This window comes from Hypomesus nipponensis, chromosome 6 (genome assembly GCF_054491055.1).
Source record: "Hypomesus nipponensis isolate SF chromosome 6, ASM5449105v1, whole genome shotgun sequence".
NCBI classification, from domain to species: domain Eukaryota; kingdom Metazoa; phylum Chordata; class Actinopteri; order Osmeriformes; family Osmeridae; genus Hypomesus; species Hypomesus nipponensis.
In genome coordinates, this window is record NC_140366.1 from 15028726 (window position 1) to 15047239 (window position 18514).

The 18514-nt window shown below is 44.6% G+C and overlaps 2 protein-coding genes across 6 annotated transcripts; both read left to right on the forward strand.

Moving 5' to 3' along the window:
• The first annotated feature begins 522 nt into the window (after window positions 1-522).
• On the forward strand, window positions 523-11189 carry cnstb (consortin, connexin sorting protein b). Of its 5 annotated transcripts, none has more exons than XM_084699884.1 (11): window positions 523-713; window positions 1918-2294; window positions 2546-2643; window positions 4089-4119; window positions 4607-4693; window positions 4969-5080; window positions 5784-5805; window positions 5891-6175; window positions 7551-7692; window positions 7886-8108; window positions 11091-11189. In XM_084699884.1, the coding sequence occupies exons 2-10, from the start codon at window positions 2207-2209 to the stop codon at window positions 8092-8094; spliced, it is 1074 nt and encodes a 357-aa protein (XP_084556010.1). In that variant the 5' UTR covers window positions 523-713; window positions 1918-2206; the 3' UTR covers window positions 8095-8108; window positions 11091-11189. The 5 variants fall into 5 exon arrangements, with proteins under 5 accessions (XP_084556010.1, XP_084556009.1, XP_084556008.1 ...); XM_084699883.1 differs by lacking the exon at window positions 11091-11189 and adding an exon at window positions 1679-1741 and having other exon boundaries at window positions 7886-10044; XM_084699882.1 differs by lacking the exon at window positions 11091-11189 and having other exon boundaries at window positions 7886-10044.
• On the forward strand, window positions 10178-16897 carry sccpdhb (saccharopine dehydrogenase b). The gene is made up of 12 exons (XM_084699881.1): window positions 10178-10713; window positions 11091-11203; window positions 11487-11567; window positions 11806-11935; window positions 12051-12100; window positions 12434-12564; window positions 12852-12969; window positions 13872-13991; window positions 14232-14288; window positions 14743-14854; window positions 14963-15044; window positions 15421-16897. Exons 1-12 carry the CDS (start codon window positions 10518-10520, stop codon window positions 15515-15517), a joined length of 1287 nt encoding a protein of 428 aa, XP_084556007.1. The 5' UTR covers window positions 10178-10517; the 3' UTR covers window positions 15518-16897.
• The last annotated feature ends 1617 nt before the right edge of the window (window positions 16898-18514 follow it).

The following is an 18514-nucleotide window of genomic DNA, read 5'->3' on the forward strand; positions in this document are numbered from 1 at the left end:
ATGCATACCAGCTTGGATTAAGCGAGGTGAAGTTAGTTTCATATTCAACATTCACATTAGTCTCAAATTCATGCTATTTAGCGATGATGAAGATTAGCGATTTATTTGAATTTTGTGAAAACCTTTATTGAAAATGTAAAGGGTGTGGAAGTAGGCCAGACTTTGTTAGAATAATCTGGTGTATATTTGATATTTTTCAGTACAATTCTTAAAAAGTAATTACGATTTGCGAGGATTAAGCTATTTTCACAGTGATCGAGAACAGTTCGAACGGAAAATGGCAATGGTGTTTTCTAACTAATTTCAGATTGTGCACACCATTGCGACTGCATGTCTATTGTGTGAATACAACTTTTTAAAATAGTAATCTTAAACATTTAAGTTTTATTTGGAATGGGCGAATGGGGAATGGTTTGCCCATAAACGCGTGGGGAGCAAGTGTCGTCCACTTGCCAGAAGATGGCACCATCGACTATTTTAAGAAATAAATAAATTACATTTGCTATGAAGGCATATGGAATAAGAAAATGCCCGGATTAGGTCGTAAACAACCATGGAACCGCAGAGTGAAGAGCATCGCCCAATGCCACAGTGCAGATTGAGGTTTCTGATTTGATTGCGTTGGCGACAACCAGAACACCGCGTCCCGGGACGTCAGGGGTGAAGAATAGATCAGATGTTCAGGCGAAATCTACAAGACAGCGCAAACCAGTGTGAGTACTGATGCATCCTTTGATTTCACACGAACAGATGTTGGGCTAGATATTCCGCCTAAACCTTAAAATGACAAGATACAATTTTTTGATAGCTATTTGATACACTATAGTCTCTACATTTTATGTTACATTTCGTAACATAGTACTGTATGCATGCAAATTATTAAATAGTTATATGAAATTAATGTAATCTGTTCAACAAGCGACCTGACTTGCCTTCAGCCACATGTTCACTTTTAACTACAGTGCAGTCACTACTATTGGCTACACTCTCACTCGCACACCTAACTACTAGTGCGAGAAATTATTTTCATAGTTTGGGATCATTTCACCTCAGGGGTAGATAGAAGAGATTATTGTCCGTTATACACAGAATGAACTAGCCTACGTTACGTTAAATGTGCGTCCGTAGCAACATTCCATTATGTGGCGCTGCGGTTACTTGCACTCCTCAGGAAATCGCCATCGTGTTCATGCGGGCGTGATAATCACAGGGTGAATGCAGCGTGTTAGACACGAAGCACTTCTTATGACTCACTGCTCCTCTCTTCTTGTATTTTGTCGCGCAAATCCTAATTTGCAAAGACACCTTCACATTCCACGTTCCAGATCTGTACCCTTACATGACTGGGATTATGCCCCATTCGGAGTGACCCTCTGCTCCTGTTGCGAGTGACACGCAGTGGTGTACATACCCTGTGGTCGTCTATGCTCGAATATATTGTTTTGGATGTGGATGCCATGTTATTCTCGCAGTGAAGGCTGGCCAAGCTCCTTAGCCTATACTCTGGCTGGCTCTAAGAGTGCTGCGTTGGTGATGTAACATGGCTGTTACTGCACTGCACTTTATGGACAAATATGTTTCATTCAACCCAGATTCATTTAGAACAGACATGGTATTTTCTGTCTGCCTGGAGGGAAACTGTAGTTTTGACAGAAGACCATCTGTCTCCATTCAACAGACTAACTCCTCTGGTTCTCATCATAATGGTTCTAGTCCTAACTGAATGACCACAGTGAGGAAGGTATTGTACAGTGTCAGGTCACTGAGAATGACATGCTAACAGTGTGACACAAGAACACTATCAGTAACACTATAACCACTGTAACAATAACACAATGAACCACACATTCCCATAAGGGGTTAATGGAAGTACCTATCTCTAACCCTAACCCTGTTTACATATCTATCTAAATGCAGCGGTCTGGAGAGAGTGAAGACACTAGCTCCTTGGTGACCCGCTTGGTGCTTTAATGGATAATACTGAGGTGGCCAAATTACAAGACAAACTCAAGTGGATGAGACTGCACAACTACTAAGAACTACGAATCCCACCCTCTCTTGTTTCATGAATTGTAGTTCCCACAAGCAATGTTTCCACCCAGGACGGACCAGTTTGAATTATTGACGCAATAAGAACCAACCCCAGCATTTCAGTGGGTCTCATCTCCAGACTTAGCCTTTGACCCAGAGAAGGACCACGGGAAGGATGGGGAACAAAAGCAGCGGCCCAAACCGAGGCACCGAGACTGGGCCTCCTCAGGGAGGTGATGGGGGGTCTGCGGAGGTCATATCAGGTACTGAGAACACACACCTGCAGGGTACTGTCTGTTTTACTGTATACTGCATAACTTTTTGAAAATCTTCATCCATCCTTTTAGACTACAAAACAGTCATAAAATACAAATTTGACTTGTGAATTAGTTGTGGAATTAAGGCAGTAAATACTTATGAAAACGCAAAACTGTTTTTTTATTGTCATTTTTTAAGGTGAAAGACTGTATGGGCTATATGTGTGTGAAGTGTCTGTTATGGTTGTGGCTTCCAGCAGGTCCCAGAGGTGGGCCCAGCCCTGAGCTGCTGGCTTCCCTACAGAGCCTGGGGGAACACAGCGACCACGCCCTGCTGCCCCAGTCACTGCACCAGGTGTGTGTGTGTGTGTCTGTGTGTGTATGTAACCTGCCCCATTGAAGATCTAGCTTTTAAGTGTCGCAGCTGGTAAAAGCGGTGTTCATAGAGGTGGTCATTGCATTTGGAGTTCAGAGGACCTGGGTTCAAAACCCGGTGTGGGTGAGATCAGGAGGAAGTTCTACTGACAGGTGACAGAGTGACATCTGAGATGAGAGAGAGAAAGAGGGCACTTGTGAGAGAGAGAAACAAAGAGATAGAAAAGGGAAAGAGAGACTCAGTCTCACAACTCTGTTATTGTTACATTATTCCAGTCTGAACATCCGACCCCACTTCTTTTTGACACTCTTTGTTATTTCTATGACTCGGCTATAAAAGCACCTAAGTTTATTTAACTGTGTCTGCAGATCTGGTAATGAAACAGAGATCTAGCCATACGGTTCCTGAGCCCCTAGAAATGAGAGAATCGGCTTGTCTCTGCTCCACATGAAAGCCTTGCACTGTGATCCTTGCCTGGTAGCTATCAGACCGGTGACGGAATAGCTAGCCAAGGATAATATGGAATACGCAAAGAGATGGGACATCCAAGCTTACCAATATTGTTGGCCTGCATTAAAGTCCCCTTACATGGCAATGTATGCAGTCCATTGTTTGAATGGATTCTTGTGAATGTTTGTTCTTTGTAAGAGAGCATGTGCAGGATGGTGTGGATCAGCCCAGGTCAGGATTTGTCTTGGTAAAGAGACAGAACAGGGACATACCTGTGAGTATGAGCTACGTGTTATGGTAACTTGTGAAAGGTTCCAGTCCTTTTATTGTTCAGTTTTTCATCTGGGTCTGATGAACAAAACATCTGAAGTCGGAGACCTTTGAAAACTGCCTGTCGTTATACCCGACTGTTGAAGTTGACCGTTTGTGATAAGAGTTAAGCTCCTGTATACTTCAAAACATGCAAAAGTAGAAGTATGCCTATAAGCCTGAGTCTCAGCCATATCACCTGATATCATCAGGATCATGTGATAGGGTGAAAAGGTCAGATCCACGTCTTTTTTTGGAATGTGGAGCTCTGTCATGTGATCTTGGTCTTGTGTATTCATTTTAATCTGCCTATGAAAATACTTGAATAATATTGTGATCATATCACTATGAAAATATACACAAGTCTAGTCTTTCATGTAACTCTACCATTTGTATTGTGTGTTCCAGCATGTGGAAGTTGTCATAGATTAGCACCCAGCCCAGTGGTAACGTCCCTTTAGGTTAAGTTGGAGTCACAATCCAACTAGTCAAGTGACTTGGCTGTACTTCAAGACATGGTAGTCACTACTGCATATGACTCTCCATCAAACCCAGTCGACAACGTGCAAATGCATTTGAATATAACAAGTTAGGTTTGAGTTAATGGTTTAAGCTGCAGATTTCTGTCTGTTCCATCGTGAACCATTTATGTTTCCTCTCCACAGATTGCCGAGGCCTACTCCCTTGAAGAGGACTGTATCCTCTATACTTTGGGTTTGAACTTTTCCTGCTTCTCTTTAGACAGTTTGAGTTCCTGGTGGAACATATGTTTTCCAGAGAAGGGACAGTGATTCAATGTCACTTTTACAATTGTGTGACAAAGAACAGGACTGTTTTCTGGTCCTGTTCGGGGGAATGTTTCCACTCCAGTTTGTTGTAGAAGTGCGGTGTAAGATTCCAGTCCAAGCGAGGGTTTGTCTTCTTGACGTGTCTGTCCTCTTAGGGATTCCCCAGCAGGCTATGCTTCAGTTTCCTCCAGTCCTCCCTCTGACTCGTGTTTACATCGCCTCGCCTATTCGGGCTGTTGCCACGGTAACCGCACCACAAGGCAGAAAACGTCTCGTGAAGAGAAAGAGTTACATAGTTAGACACATATAGAGTGCACGCAGATAAAAGGTTGGGGAAGGGAAACAGAAAAGAGGAACTTTACTGTGTTTGTGTTCTTAACTCCTGGTTGTATCAGACCCCTGGGCGGTCCAGTTCCTGCAGTTGGAGAGACTTTATCATGAGCGCCTGTTGTCCAATCTCGCCGCCCTGCAGGAGAGCTGGGGTACTGTAGTCTAATCGTACTGTAGAGCAACCACCATCCCAGGACATCCATCCCCAGCGATCAGCTAGACCAACATAGTTAATATGACTATACTGACCTGTTTGTGAATGTGTGCGTGTGTGTGAGAATGTGTACGTGGGCAAGTGTGTGTATGAATGTGTGTGTAGGCATGTGCTTGTGCGTGTTTATGAATGTGTGTGTGTGTGAGAGAGAGAGAATGTGTGTGGGCACTTGTGTGTGTCAGTGCGTTTGAATGATCTTTTCTCTGCCTTCAGAAAGCCAGTGCAGAGAGAGCACCCAATCCCTGAGCAGATTGTCACAAGAGCCCAACAGCATTGGTCAGGAGCACATAGATGTTCTCAGCAAGATCTGCAGGACCCACCACAGGTGAGAACCTTCTGCACATCAACCTTAGGAACACTGTGGGGCTGTTCCAGTGGAAGATGACCACATTCTAGAATTTAATTCTAGAATTCTAGAAAACAAAGTTCACAAAAGTTGTACTCATGTGGCTTATAAAGAACACAAAACAAGGGGATTGATCACTTGAGTTCCAGACAGGGATCAAAGGTAATTGAACAACAAAGGTAAACATAGAAAGAGTTAGGTTTATTTGGTGGACAAGCAGAGTGAGATAATTCCCATAATATCAGACGCAAATGCTGCTTTTCCAGTCAAGAAACTACCATGATAAACAGCCATCATTCCAGCAACGCTTTTTCATTAGTTTGAAATGTTATATAATTGTCACCATATGATTCTTTGTAGTCTAAGTCTTTTAAACCCAGATAGGTTTTCCTGAGAGTCCATAGCTGTGCCCTGTCCATGTTGTCTCTTAAGCTAGTGGATTCATGCCATTAGTTGGAGATTGACTCAGCTGGAAACCAGACGCCACTTACTGTAGAAGCCTGCAGTCATAATAGCTTTTAAATATGTGAAATCAAATGCCTTTGAATGCTAACAGTTACCATGTCTGACCTCTTTCTCTCTCTCTCCTGCTCCATCTCTCTGTCTCTGTCTCTCTGTTGGTCCATCCCTTTCACCTCTGTCTCGTTTCTCCTCCTCTGTCATTCTGCTGTTCCTTTACCAGGCCTACACTTGGTGCACACGTGGTAAGATCCTCTTTCATCTTGTGAGTATCTTCAGCCACATCTGTATTACATCTGTGCTTCCTGTCATGTGACTGGTTGTTTTCAGAAGAGTATGGCAGACGCAATTCTGAAGGACATCCCAAACACCAGGGGGCAGTGTGGCATGAGGGAGGATGACGTCAGAGAGGGTGCTGCTGAAATCGCTTCACATGAACCAGACCAGGAGAGGGAGGAGGGTGAGGAAGGAGGAGAGGAGGAGGAGGAAGAGGGTGAGGAGGAGTGTGAGGAGCCAGGAGAGGAGAGTCCGGAGGAGGAGGTGCTGTTGGAGTGGCCTGCTGGCGTTCCCCAGGCCTCAGTCAAGGACCTCGCCAAACTGTCCTACGAGGAGGGGGTGAGAAACACCATGAGGATGACCGTAACCTCTGTCTTCCTTTCTCTCTCTGTCTCTCTTCTCTCTCTTGTACTCTCTCTGTCTCTCTTCTCTCTCCTGTTCTCTCTCTGTCTCTCTTCTCTCTCCTGTTCTCTCTCTGTCTCTCTTCTCTCTCCTGTTCTCTCTCTGTCTCTCTTCTCTCTCCTGTTCTCCCCCCCCCCCTCCATTCCTTTCTCTCTCTAACTGTCCTTTTTTTTGTCTCTCTCCCTCTCTTTCGTTTTTCTTATTCTCTCTTTTTCTCCTCTGTGTATCTTTTTCTGGGGGGGAACAAACATTTGCTGTGATGTTTTCCATTTCTCTCCAGTGAGGTTCACAACAGTCTCCAACAGCCTAAACTGTAGAGGCATCTAGAGTAACACGAGACATATCAGAGACAAAATCAGTCTCCCCCATCTAACTCCAAACGGAGCCAAACGCTCACAGAGTCATGAACTACAAAGAGAATATAACCTTTTAAAACCAGCTCCGTAACAACTTGGCTCTGGAAAACCTCTATGTAGCCTTCTTCTCAGGGAGTTGGTCTTGGCAGATCCACAATCTCAGTAATCAGCGTGTTGGCCGGATGTGTGTTTGCTTAAGATGGGCCACACCCAATAAAATGAGACGACCCAGGGAGATTTGAGGGACACAAAGGCTGTGATGTCATGGAGAGACCACAACAGCCATCCGTAGAGTTTAGAATGTCAAGTTCTAGAATCTGGGAGTTCTAGACCTGGGTGTGGACTTAAATGTTACAGTGTTGGATGCAATCTGGTCACTTACGACATTCTGGAAAAAGGACAGGAAAAACACGATTTCTATTGAGAAATGGGGGTGTCACTACTGACACTCACCCTTACCCAGACTATAAATATGAACCTTACTGAAGATCAGGAATGAAAAGAGCACCTTACTTCTTAGCAGCCTTGAGACTAAATCCATGTCCGTTGTGTAGTGTAACTGACAGTCTGCCAAACAGGTCCTCATATCCTGGGTTGACTGTGGATGTAATGACATCTGCAAGTCCACTGAGTCTTTGAGCCATGTATATTGACCTTGTGCAATTAATATGGTGGATTTTGCAGAAATGTCAGAATGATAAATGTCCTCAGGCCACTCAGGATCAGCTCAGACATTTGATTGCTCTGATCTGTTTTCACACTTCACAGCCATCATTAATTTGACAGGGTTCTGTAACATTAGTACTTCTTCTCGATGTGGCAGTGAGAGAGGTTTGCATATTTCTTTGACAGTAGCCACTGAACCCACTTAGTGATGTGTCATCGCATCTTGTCATGTTTAAAATGCAAATCTTCCAGAAGGTTTGATGTGGTAATTTGGTTCCGGTTCTTTCCAGAGTTCACCAGATGGCCTGGTGTCCATTTTGAAAAGGAGACGGGCCTCTTTGGATGGACTTCCTCCCCCCGATCCTGATGTCATCAAACAGATCTCCAAGCGTAAGGTCCGCTTCTCTGAGCCAGAGGATGGCATAGACCACGGTACGGTTCTGACACACTTACATTCACACACATATACACACACACACACTCTGGTAAGATTCTGCTGCAGTTAAGCCTCTGACAGAAAGAGGTTATATAAAAACAACAACAGCAGCATTTGAAAATAAAAATACCATCTGTCATGTATGTCCTAGCTGACGCTTTGCCTTTGTCTACGTTTCCCTCCATGCAGATGAGGTGGGCGGAGACTCGTGTCTGATCCTGCTGTTGTTGTGCTTAGTCACCGTGGTGATGAGCCTGGGTGGGACAGCGGTGTATTGCGCCCTGGTGGACTCCTGCTCCAGCATCTGCACCGACTTCTCCCACAACGCCAACTTCTACGTGACTCACGTGCGCCGCTTCCTGGACGAGCTGAGACGCTGGCTGCCCCTGAGGTCATAGCCAGCTCACGACAGGTCAGGAACGGGTCATGGAGAAGCTCATGGACTCTCTCTCTCTCTGAGAAGGGGATTGGATAATGCTAGTCTCGCACTGGTGAAGAGAAGGAGTGGTGAACAGGAAGGAAGTTCTACTTTGGTTTGAAGGGACAGAGGCTGAGGCTGACTGGGTAAACGGATGTATACAGGCCTTGAGTGGTAGATAGCATTTGGAGTGGTTTTATTAGAAAGCCTACTTGAGTGTTCATGGCACATATTTGATGCAGTCAGTGTCAATGCCTTTTCACATACACTGCTGTTTCTCCTTTTAAAGAATGACACATCAGGGATGGTCAACAGAATAAATCTTAAGGAGAAAATACAACTCGTACCGCACAGAAGTACATGAAAACTAACTGTACAGTAGCAAAAACATGTGTAGCGCAGTTGAATGGGAAAAAATCACTAAAGTTGTACTTATGGCTTGTGAAGAACATAAAACAAGGAGATTGAACTTAGATACATTTTTATATGTACCATTATAAGGTACAACAATGATTTTCCAGATTGAGTTTCCTTGACTTTCACGCGCAATCCGTGTGTTTTGTGCGACATTGTCTTACAAATACAACATTCCACATTTCGTATTATACTTGAGCGGCTGACTTTTAAATGTAGGTTGCTTGGGATAAAGGTGTGAACACATACACACAGTTAAATGAAAGTGGTTGTCAGATGAGGTAACGATCATATATTTTTACATTATTATCAGGCAGAACACTAAAACTTTGGAGAATGTGCATGCTGAGGTGTTTGTGGGTTATAGTACAGCACGGCCTGTGATGTCCTGTGATGTCCTGTGAGACAATATCATGTATATCCCAAATAATCGAAAATACTCCCTTTGACCATGTATTTAGACATGTCATCTTACATTTAGTCATTTAGCAGACGCTCTTATCCAGAGCGAATTACAGTAAGTACAGGGACATTCCCCCCAAGGCAAGTAGGGTGAAGTGCCTTGCCCAAGGACACAACGTCATTTGGCACGGCGGGGTATCGATCCGGCAACCTTCTGATTACTAGCCCGACCCCCTCACCGCTCAGCCATCTGACTCCCCATCTTGGGTGTCAGTGAACAACACACAGTACTTTATGGCTCTCTCCAAAGGCTCAGGCACTTCCTACCATCAGTGCTCAGTGTTTTACCTCTTGTATGTACTGGCTTTGTATTCTAAGAACATGATATGTTTTTTACAATCTTTTTAGTATCATTTTAACCGGGTGTATTTTTGTGTACATTTTCTTGCTTTCCTGAATTGTGTATGTCTTGTGTATTACCCTACCTGACGTCCAACACTCAACATGTCTAACACAAGTGGACTCTGGCTGGCCCCAGAGAAATCAAAAGTAGAGACAGGCAACCATTACTGGAATGACATAGACAAAATCCCTTTTAAGCATGGATTCATTCCATTGTGTTGCACTTGTGTTTTTGATATGCTAAATCATAATTTCTCCATCTAATGCTCAAAGTTGTTGAGTCGAGGCCAATGATTTGTTACCTCCTGTTGTCACAGTGCTGCTGTACGTTGTTTACTATCAAATGTTGCATCAGAGCAATATCTATGGAAGTAAATGTTTTGAATTTGCAAAGGTATTGAATACTTAATATTGAAATTATAACCACGAGCAAATGTGTTGGTTTGGAATTCACTTCTTTAAATTTGAAACATGAATTTATTTCAATGTATTTATCAGAATTTTTGAAATAAATTCACGTTTCAATTTAAAGAGGTGAATTCAAAACCAACAAATTTGGTGGTGTTCAATTTTCAATATTAAGTATTCAATGCCTTTTACAATTCAAAACATTATGTCACTGATTTGCTTCCACATATACCTTGTTTTTATCTTATATTATTTATGTTGACTTGTATTCTTAGATTAATATACATTATATCAAATAAATACACGTGATTTCAGCGGTCTTGCTTGCTTTGTAGTGGTTGTAAAATCTAGGTCAGAAAATGCAGTACTATGATTTAGACACTTGATGTCTCCGTCCACCATGGAATTGATCAATCTAATTCCAGAAGTTTCATATTGCCAATGCTGCAGTCGGCGCGGCTCAGTGGTCACGCATGCTGCGTATAGAGCGTGCTCTAGGTTGGCACGATTGTGTATTTGAATGTCCATATAACTTAATAACAGCATTTATGAGGGTAAAGATCCATCCTTTTAGTATGTAGTTTCTGTTATACTACGTTATTTTGCCCTTCATTTACAGGGTGAGCGGTAGAGCCTACAACTACAGCAACGATTTTTTTTTTACTGTCAACTTGCCGTTACCAAGGTAGACTAGTAATTTATTTGCGCACTGCTTGTTGCGTAGTAGGCTACTATAATACTAACTGGCGGATTAGCGTGTTAGCTAATTACTAAACAATGGCGCCCGTCACCTCAACTACTAGACCATACCACGTTATCATTTTCGGAGCCTCTGGTTTCACTGGGCAGTTTGTTGTGGAAGAGCTAGCCCGTTGTACCGCCGAGGGTCCGAGCGGACATCTGACATGGGCCCTGGCCGGGAGGAGCAGACCGCGGTTGGAGAAAGTTCTGAATCAAGCCGCCGAGACGCTCAGTATGAAACAGCTTATTATTACCAATGAAACAAAACAGTCATGTCCTCTTCCCGCAAGTCACCCAAAGATTAAATGTCAGACATTCGATCACAGTAGACAATTTTCATTGGCACTGGAATGTATCATCACTGGTAAACAACATATTGAACTTGACCTATTTGCCCGCGTTGCATCCTGTTGTAAAACACGACTTTAACATTGACTTTCCAGGTGGCATTTGCATTTATTTATTTTTTAGGCACTCAAAGTTGCCAAGAGGTTTCCCCTCACAGTATCCAGCCTCTGGTTAAAGTCCATGGCAGATTATATAAACTCAGTGTAATTGACTATCGTCCCTCTACCATGCATTCGGTGCTGATAACCCCGTTGTCTCCAGGTCAGCCGGATCTGAGGACAGAGGTGGAGATCATTGTGGCTGATGTCTCTGAGGCAGAGTCCCTGGCCATCATGTGCAAACAGGCAGTGGTGATTCTCAACTGTGTGGGGCCAGTAAGTATACAACAATATAAGTATACAACCTTTAAAAATCCCCATAGATAATTCATTGTACTTCTCTAAATCCCACAGCAACTACCAGAATCAGAAACCAGTTTATGGTGTGCAATATGACAAAAACTTACATAGCTAAATGAAAAGCCATGCAGATTGAGACACTGTTTGGAATTAAGACTGTATGTACAAGTTTACATGCACTAACTGTTTTTAAGTGTCCTGGGTACAATATGTACAGCTGTGACCGTGTTTGAGTGTGAGGTATCTTAACTCTCCTTAGTACAGGTTCTATGGGGAGCCAGTGGTGAAGGCCTGCATAGAGAATGGATCCCACTGTATAGACATTTGTGGAGAACCTCAGGTAGGCTGTTTCATCATAAAGCCACTTCAGATACAATGCACACGTCATCCCTTTGGGTAAAAGTATCTTCTAAAAGAATAAAATGTAATGTAAATGTCATAGCTATCACTAGGTTTAGTTCAGTGGTAGAGCATTTGATGGCAGATCAAGAGCTTTCAGGTTCAAATCCCCTCCGTACATTGCTTTGGATAAATGTGTCTTCTAAACTTGTTTATGTTTTTGGGGGGGGCTGTTGAAGTTCCTGGAGCGGATGCAGTTGGACTACCACAGCCAGGCCGTGGATGCGAACGTGTACGTGGTGGGCAGCTGTGGAGTGGACTCCATCCCAGCAGACATGGGGATACTGTACACTCGGGACCAGTTCAAAGGTCATGCTACTAACATCACTGTTTACTGTGGAAGAGTTGTCCAAGTAAACTAGTGAAACTGTAAAAACGTAGAAATCACAGTAGCAAAGCAACATGTTTTTCTATGTTTCTCCAGGAACTCTGACGGCCGTGGAAAGCTTTCTGACTATCCACACCGGCCCTGAGGTTTGCCCCCTGATAACTTGCTGCTCTGACTCTCCCATCTGACTCCCCCATGGAATCAGAATCAGAAAGGGATTTATTCGCCAAGAAAGTTTGCACAGACAAGGAATTTAATTTGTCAGGAAGCTGCATACAATAAACATATAGGAACCTAAATTTAAAATATGTGGACTATCTATACTAAGGGTACATAAACTAGCAGTACTAAGTGGAATTAGAATTAAATAAAATTTACAATAAAATATAAGTTGGGTATCTGGAAGATGTAGGCTGTTTATATAATGTCTTTATTTGGGATTGTTGGTGGCCTTCCTAAAGCGTGTCCTGTTCCTCCAGGGAGGTTGTATTCACGATGGGACCTGGCAGTCAGCCGTCTACGGCTTTGCAGACAGAGCTTATCTGAAGATGCTGAGGAGGAGGTTTGGCCACCAGCCTCTTCCTGTGGTAGGGGCCAGAGTCAAGAACAGGTGAAGTATTGCCAACTGACTCAGACTGAATTGATTTCAAACAATTGAAAGTTTATTGCTATGTGGCTTTGGCAGTGGTGGTAGATAATGGAGGAGTATCTGTCGATGTATTGCTTTTCTGTGTCTGGACTGCTGTGAGAAGATGATTCTTCAAAAAGGGTTGTTTATTTTAATGCACGTCAAGACTATACTGACCACTGGTTCTGTTTCAATCTCCCTCTTTCGATCTCTGTTTGAATATGTCTGTATATTTTACTGTGTGTGTGTACCTGTGTGTGTGTTGACAGGGGTAGCCTGTTCTTCAGTAAGGAGGTAGAGCAGTATGCCGTCCCATTCCTGGGCTCTGACGCCTCGGTGGTCAGGAGGAGCCAGCGGTTCTTCTACGAGGAATACCAGCAGTCTCCTGTGAGAACCTGCTCACCTGGATGGCAGGCAGCAACACAACAATAACAGCAACACAACAATAACAGAAACGGAACAATAACAACAACAACACAATAACATCAACACAACAATAACATCAACACAACAATAACATCAACAACACAATAACATCAACACAACAATAACATCAACACAACAATAACATCAACACAACAATAACAGCAACACAACAATAACAGCAACATAACAATATCAACACCACAGTAACATCAACACCACAATAACATCAACACCACATCAACACAACGATAACATCAACACAACAATAACAGCAACACAACAATAACATCTACAATAACAACAATAATTTGTAACGTGTATAACTGCATGCTCTTATGGTTCTTCCCTTTGGCACTCGTTTAGTTTTTTCACAATGTATGCTTCATGTTTTGGCTGCTTGCAATATTTGGGACTACCTCGTTGTTATGATCAGTGACCTATGCTCTTTTGTAAAGCTCTCTCTTGGAAGTTGCTTTGGATAAAAGCGTCTGCTAAATGCATAAATGTAAATGTAAAACATCAACAACAACATCAACCCAACACACACCCTTCTGTTACCAGCTAGGTACTCAGGTCTATCTATCATGCTTGATTGGTCTAGTCTTCTCTCCTTCTCTGCACTGCAGACTGTGATCCCAATCCAATAACAGCCCAATGTTCGAGTTGGTCTCAATGTGTTTTTCCTATTTAGTCACAACGTTCGCACTAATGAAGCTTTCTTATGTCTCATTTACACAGCTCCTTAAACATCTGCTGCCAGTCTTCCTGTAATGAGGGCGAAATGATGACTCACAAAGTGACTGAATCATGTCTTTATTTTTATCATTCTTTTCTCTCGTCCCATCCCCTCTCCTCTCCTCCAGGTACAGTACAGTGCTTATGTAGGGATTGGAGGCATTGGCAGTGTGGTGAAGATGTTCTGTGGCGGCCTGTTGTTCTGGCTCATGGTCAAATTCGGCCTGGGAAGAAAACTACTCATTACGGTCCATATTTAATAACATTAATATTACTATCCACCTGCACTGTGCACCCATCATCCTGCGCTCCATGGACTGTACACTAGCTAGCTCCATTAGCTTGTCAAACCAGTGTGAAAGTCTCGGGGGGTAAAGAGAGGGATGTAGCTCTGAGGGAATAGGTTCTTAACTTCACTGATTGCAAATAATGAGCTCCTCTTGCGATTAAGTGTTAAGGGAATGTTTCTGTGTTTTGATCCCCGTTAGTTCCCAGGATTCTTTTCCTTCGGGTTGTTCACGAGTGCCGGCCCTACAAAGAAACAGGTACACAGACTTAGTGACACATCATGATTTGTCTAATTTAAGAAGTTGTGTGCTGTAATTGAGGCCTTGATCTAAGGTTGAAGTAGGTACGTCTCAAGCATAGTGTATCTCTGAGTTCAGGTAGGGTTTACTGGAGAATATGTCTCATACTCTGTGGTGTTTGTGCTCTCACACACACATGAAAAACCTGCGTACCCGCCCTCCCACACGCACAGACCCCCCCCCCACACACACACACAGACCCCCCCACCCACACACACACACAGACCCCCCCACCCACACACACACACACACAGACCCCCACACACACACACACAGACCCCCACACACACACACACAGACCCCCCTCACACACACACACAGACCCCCCCCACCCACACACACACACAGACCCCCACGCACACACACCCCTCTGGTGTTGGGGAACAGGCTCACTGCTCTCCTTGTCTTTCAGATGGAAGGAACCTCTTTTTGTCTGACGTTTTATGGGGAAGGTTATGGGGACGGACTGGAACCTTCTCTAGGACAACCCAACGCTAAGATCATCACTCAGGTCAAAGGAGCAGGTATTAGGCTTGCTATCTCGGTTTGATTCATCGGGTTATCTGAAAATGTATTGTGTCCAATAGTTTAAAAGTGTGATTGTACTGAAGTAAATTGTGATTGGTCCACAGAGCCTGGCTATGTTGCCACCCCGGTTGCAATGGTTCAGGCAGCCATCACTTTACTGAACGAACCCCAGTCTCTTCCCATGGGGTAGGTGGGGTTTCACTTCCTCCCTATTTGTCCTCAACATTTTGAACCCTCATAAAAGTGGGTTTCTTCACTTCTCCTTTTCTTTTTCTGTCACATTTTCCCTGCCTCTCATTCTCATCTCCTCTCCCACCCCCTCCTCCCACCCCCTCCTCTCACCCCTCCTCTCACCCCCTCCTCTCTGTCGTTATCTTTTTCTGTTTCTTTCCTTCCCTCTCTTTCTCACTCTGTAACTCTCACCTTTATTTGTGTCCACCTCTTTTGCTCTCTCACCTGTCTCTCTCACACACACACTCACCCACACCCTTTCTCATCCTCACCATCACCTATCTCTCTTTCTCTCTCATATATATTCTCTCTATATTTGTCTGCTTTCCAGAGGAGGAGTGTACAGCCCGGGAGCTGCGTTTGCCAAGACGACTCTCATCGACCGTCTCAACAGACATGGCCTCAAGTTCTCAGTCAAGACTGGCTGATTGTCTCCACTCCAGAAACCCTGCTTACCCCTCCCTCCCCGAGCCAGGGCTGTCCAACCCGGCTCCTGAAGATCCCCCCTCCTACACTCCAACCCTGCTCCTGAAGATCCACCCTCCTACACTCCAATCCTGCTCCTGAAGATCCCCCCCCTCCTACACTCCAACCCTGCTCCTGAAGATCCCCCCTCCTACACTCCAATCCTGCTCCTGAAGATCCCCCCCTCCTACAGTCCAATCCTGCTCCTGAAGATCCCCCCCTCCTACACTCCAACCCTGCTCCTGAAGATCCCCCCCTCCTACACTCCAACCCTGCTCCTGAAGATCCCCCCTCCTACACTCCAACCCTGCTCCTGAAGATCCCCCCTCCTACACTCCAACCCTGCTCCTGAAGATCCCCCCCTCCTACAGTCCAATCCTGCTCCTGAAGATCCCCCCTCCTACACTCCAACCCTGCTCCTGAAGATCCCCCCCTCCTACAGTCCAATCCTGCTCCTGAAGATCCCCCCTCCTACACTCCAACCCTGCTCCTGAAGATCCCCCCCTCCTACACTCCAACCCTGCTCCTGAAGATCCCCCTCCTACAGTCCAATCCTGCTCCTGAAGATCCCCCCTCCTACACTCCAACCCTGCTCCTGAAGATCCCCCCCCCTACACTCCAATCCTGCTAAACCTGTAGGAGGGTAAATCTCCAGGCCCAGGGTTGGAGTGTAAACCTACAGAAGGCTAGATCTCCAGTGGACAGCCATGCCCTAAAGCACTGGTCCTTCTAGTTTGATGGAAAGTGTATTTTCAGTGTTGTGTTGTTACAGACTGGAGGGAATACTATATCAATAACAGGTTAAAATGTATAAGCATAAATATAGTTATATTTAACAGTTTCCCTTCAATTTTGACTGTTGCGTTCGTGAATGTTGCTAGTTCAATCTGTCGTTGGTAGGTCTATGCCCTATTTAATTATAATAATTCACATTATGACTTTAAATCTGACTATAAATAGTTTTGTAATGTGTCTGTTCACATTGTCAGTTGCACATAAATAGAAAGTTCCTGTTCTGGGTGTTCATACTTGTGAATTAGTCCTTGACCCAGTTCAGAGCACTCCAGCTTACCGGAAGAGCAGTCTGAGTGGTCTGGGGACTGCCAGGAACACTTCACACCAGGCATGTGTGTGATTAGGGGTTTATATTTTCAACACTCAGAGTGAACTTAAGAAATCTTATTAAGGAGCTTTGTATAAATATCCTGTTTGGTTTTGCAGTACTTGTGGTTAGGGCTGAATGAACAACATACTAGGTGAGATATATTTTGGGAAATGTTGGTTGTTGTGGATATTTATAAATTGACTAAATTGTTGAATAAAGTAATTATGTAGAAATCTGATCAATGTGATTGTGATTATGATTGTATAAAATATAATAGGCTTTGGAAAGAGAAATGCAAACTTTCACAAGCATGTACACATAATGATGTTACTTACTGTACCTAATGAACAGAAACAGCCAACAAAGAAACTGACTTGTAAGCATGATGCAACTGGGTGAAGCTCAAGTCTGCTAAGTGCCCACATGAACATGCAGTACTCCCAGACTGCCACATAGTGCTGCTGTTTCTCCAACAACGCACCCCCACCCTCCTCCCAAATATTTACACAACAGAAAACCAAGATGACAGTAGAGGTCATTTACCAGTGAGGGCCGTGCATATTGTTATACATAATGAAAGGGCCATGTATAGGGTTTCGAGGCGGGTTGTTTGAGGTGATGAAGGTTATCGTGGTGGAGGGGATGATAGGAGGCAAAAAGAGATCAAGGTTGCAGAGACCTCGAGGCCACTCTGTGTCTCTGTGACTCAGCCTCTCTCTGCTCGCGTTCCTCCCCCCACTTAACTACACCCCAACCTTTTCCACCTCCTCCACCACCTCTCTCCCTCTTCCACCCTCTCCACCTCCCCCATCCTCTCCCCCCTACACCCTCCCCCCACCCTCTCCACATTCTCCACCTGAAGTCTCAGGTTAAAATCTACACCTGTGCTGTATGTCACTGGATAAAATCATCTGATAAATAAATACATGACAGTACTTTTCCACCCTCCACCCGGCCCCACCATCAACAGCTGATTTCTAAGCATGGAAACACATGCTAAACATTTGTCTGCTTTCAGTACTGCACTGGGAAAATGGACAGGCACTTTGATTTGATCAAATATCACATACCGTCGGGTAATTCCTATGTTTAGTAGCTCTTAACTACAGGGTGTTTGTTAAAGCTCTGTGCGACGTGCACTTTTGACCTGTGTGGCTGTGTGTTGAGAGAGAGAGAGAGAGACACAGAGAGAGAGAGAGAGACAGAGAGAGAGAGAGAGAGAGAGAGAGAAAGAGGGAGAGAGGAAGGTTAAGTACAATAAGAAAGAGACAGAGATGGAGCCCCGAGAGGAGAGAGAGACACAGGAAGGGAGGGAGGGAGTGGAAGAGAGGCAGGGGGGGTGGGGGTGGGGAGATGAGATTGCAGTGGTTTCCCTATGCAGAGCCCCACCCCGCTATCCCTCCCCCGCATGCCCGCCATTGTGGCTCTGCTGTTATTCATGCTTGCAGCATCCCTTATCTCCCTCAACTCTCCTCCCCATGCATCTCCTCTCCTCCTCCCTCTCTCTCTCCTTCTCTTTCTCTCCCCTCCTCTTCTCTCTCTCCTCTCTACTTTTTCCTCTACTCCCTTCTCATCTTCCTTCTCCTCTCCTTCCCTATCCTCTCCTCTTCTCTCCTCTCTTGACTGATCCGTTTATCCGCCAGCACACAGCCCAGTGACTCCACCCTACATCATTCAGGCGCAGGATATTTGGAGTGGGCTGCAGTGCAATCCCCATCAGTGCCCCCGTCTCTCTTTCTCTCTCTGCTCTCCTCCCTTTCTCCTCCCGCATTCTCGCTCCCCATCCCTTTCTCTCTCTCCATCACCCTCTGTGTCACTCCATCCCCTGTCCCTTCCTTTCCCGTGTCTCTCCCTT

What these genes read in the sequence shown, in the direction of transcription:
- cnstb (XM_084699884.1), top strand. Translation starts at nt 2,207, where the DNA reads ATGGGGAACAAAAGCAGCGGCCCAAACCGAGGCACCGAGACTGGGCCT. An exon ending in TGCCCCAGTCACTGCACCAG is followed by an intron (nt 2,644 to 4,088) that starts GTGTGTGTGTGT and finishes TCCTCTCCACAG; the next exon opens with ATTGCCGAGGCCTACTCCCT. An exon ending in CTACTCCCTTGAAGAGGACT is followed by an intron (nt 4,120 to 4,606) that starts GTATCCTCTATA and finishes TGGTTGTATCAG; the next exon opens with ACCCCTGGGCGGTCCAGTTC.
- sccpdhb (XM_084699881.1), top strand. Translation starts at nt 10,518, where the DNA reads ATGGCGCCCGTCACCTCAACTACTAGACCATACCACGTTATCATTTTC. An exon ending in ACATTTGTGGAGAACCTCAG is followed by an intron (nt 11,568 to 11,805) that starts GTAGGCTGTTTC and finishes GGGCTGTTGAAG; the next exon opens with TTCCTGGAGCGGATGCAGTT. An exon ending in CTATCCACACCGGCCCTGAG is followed by an intron (nt 12,101 to 12,433) that starts GTTTGCCCCCTG and finishes CTGTTCCTCCAG; the next exon opens with GGAGGTTGTATTCACGATGG.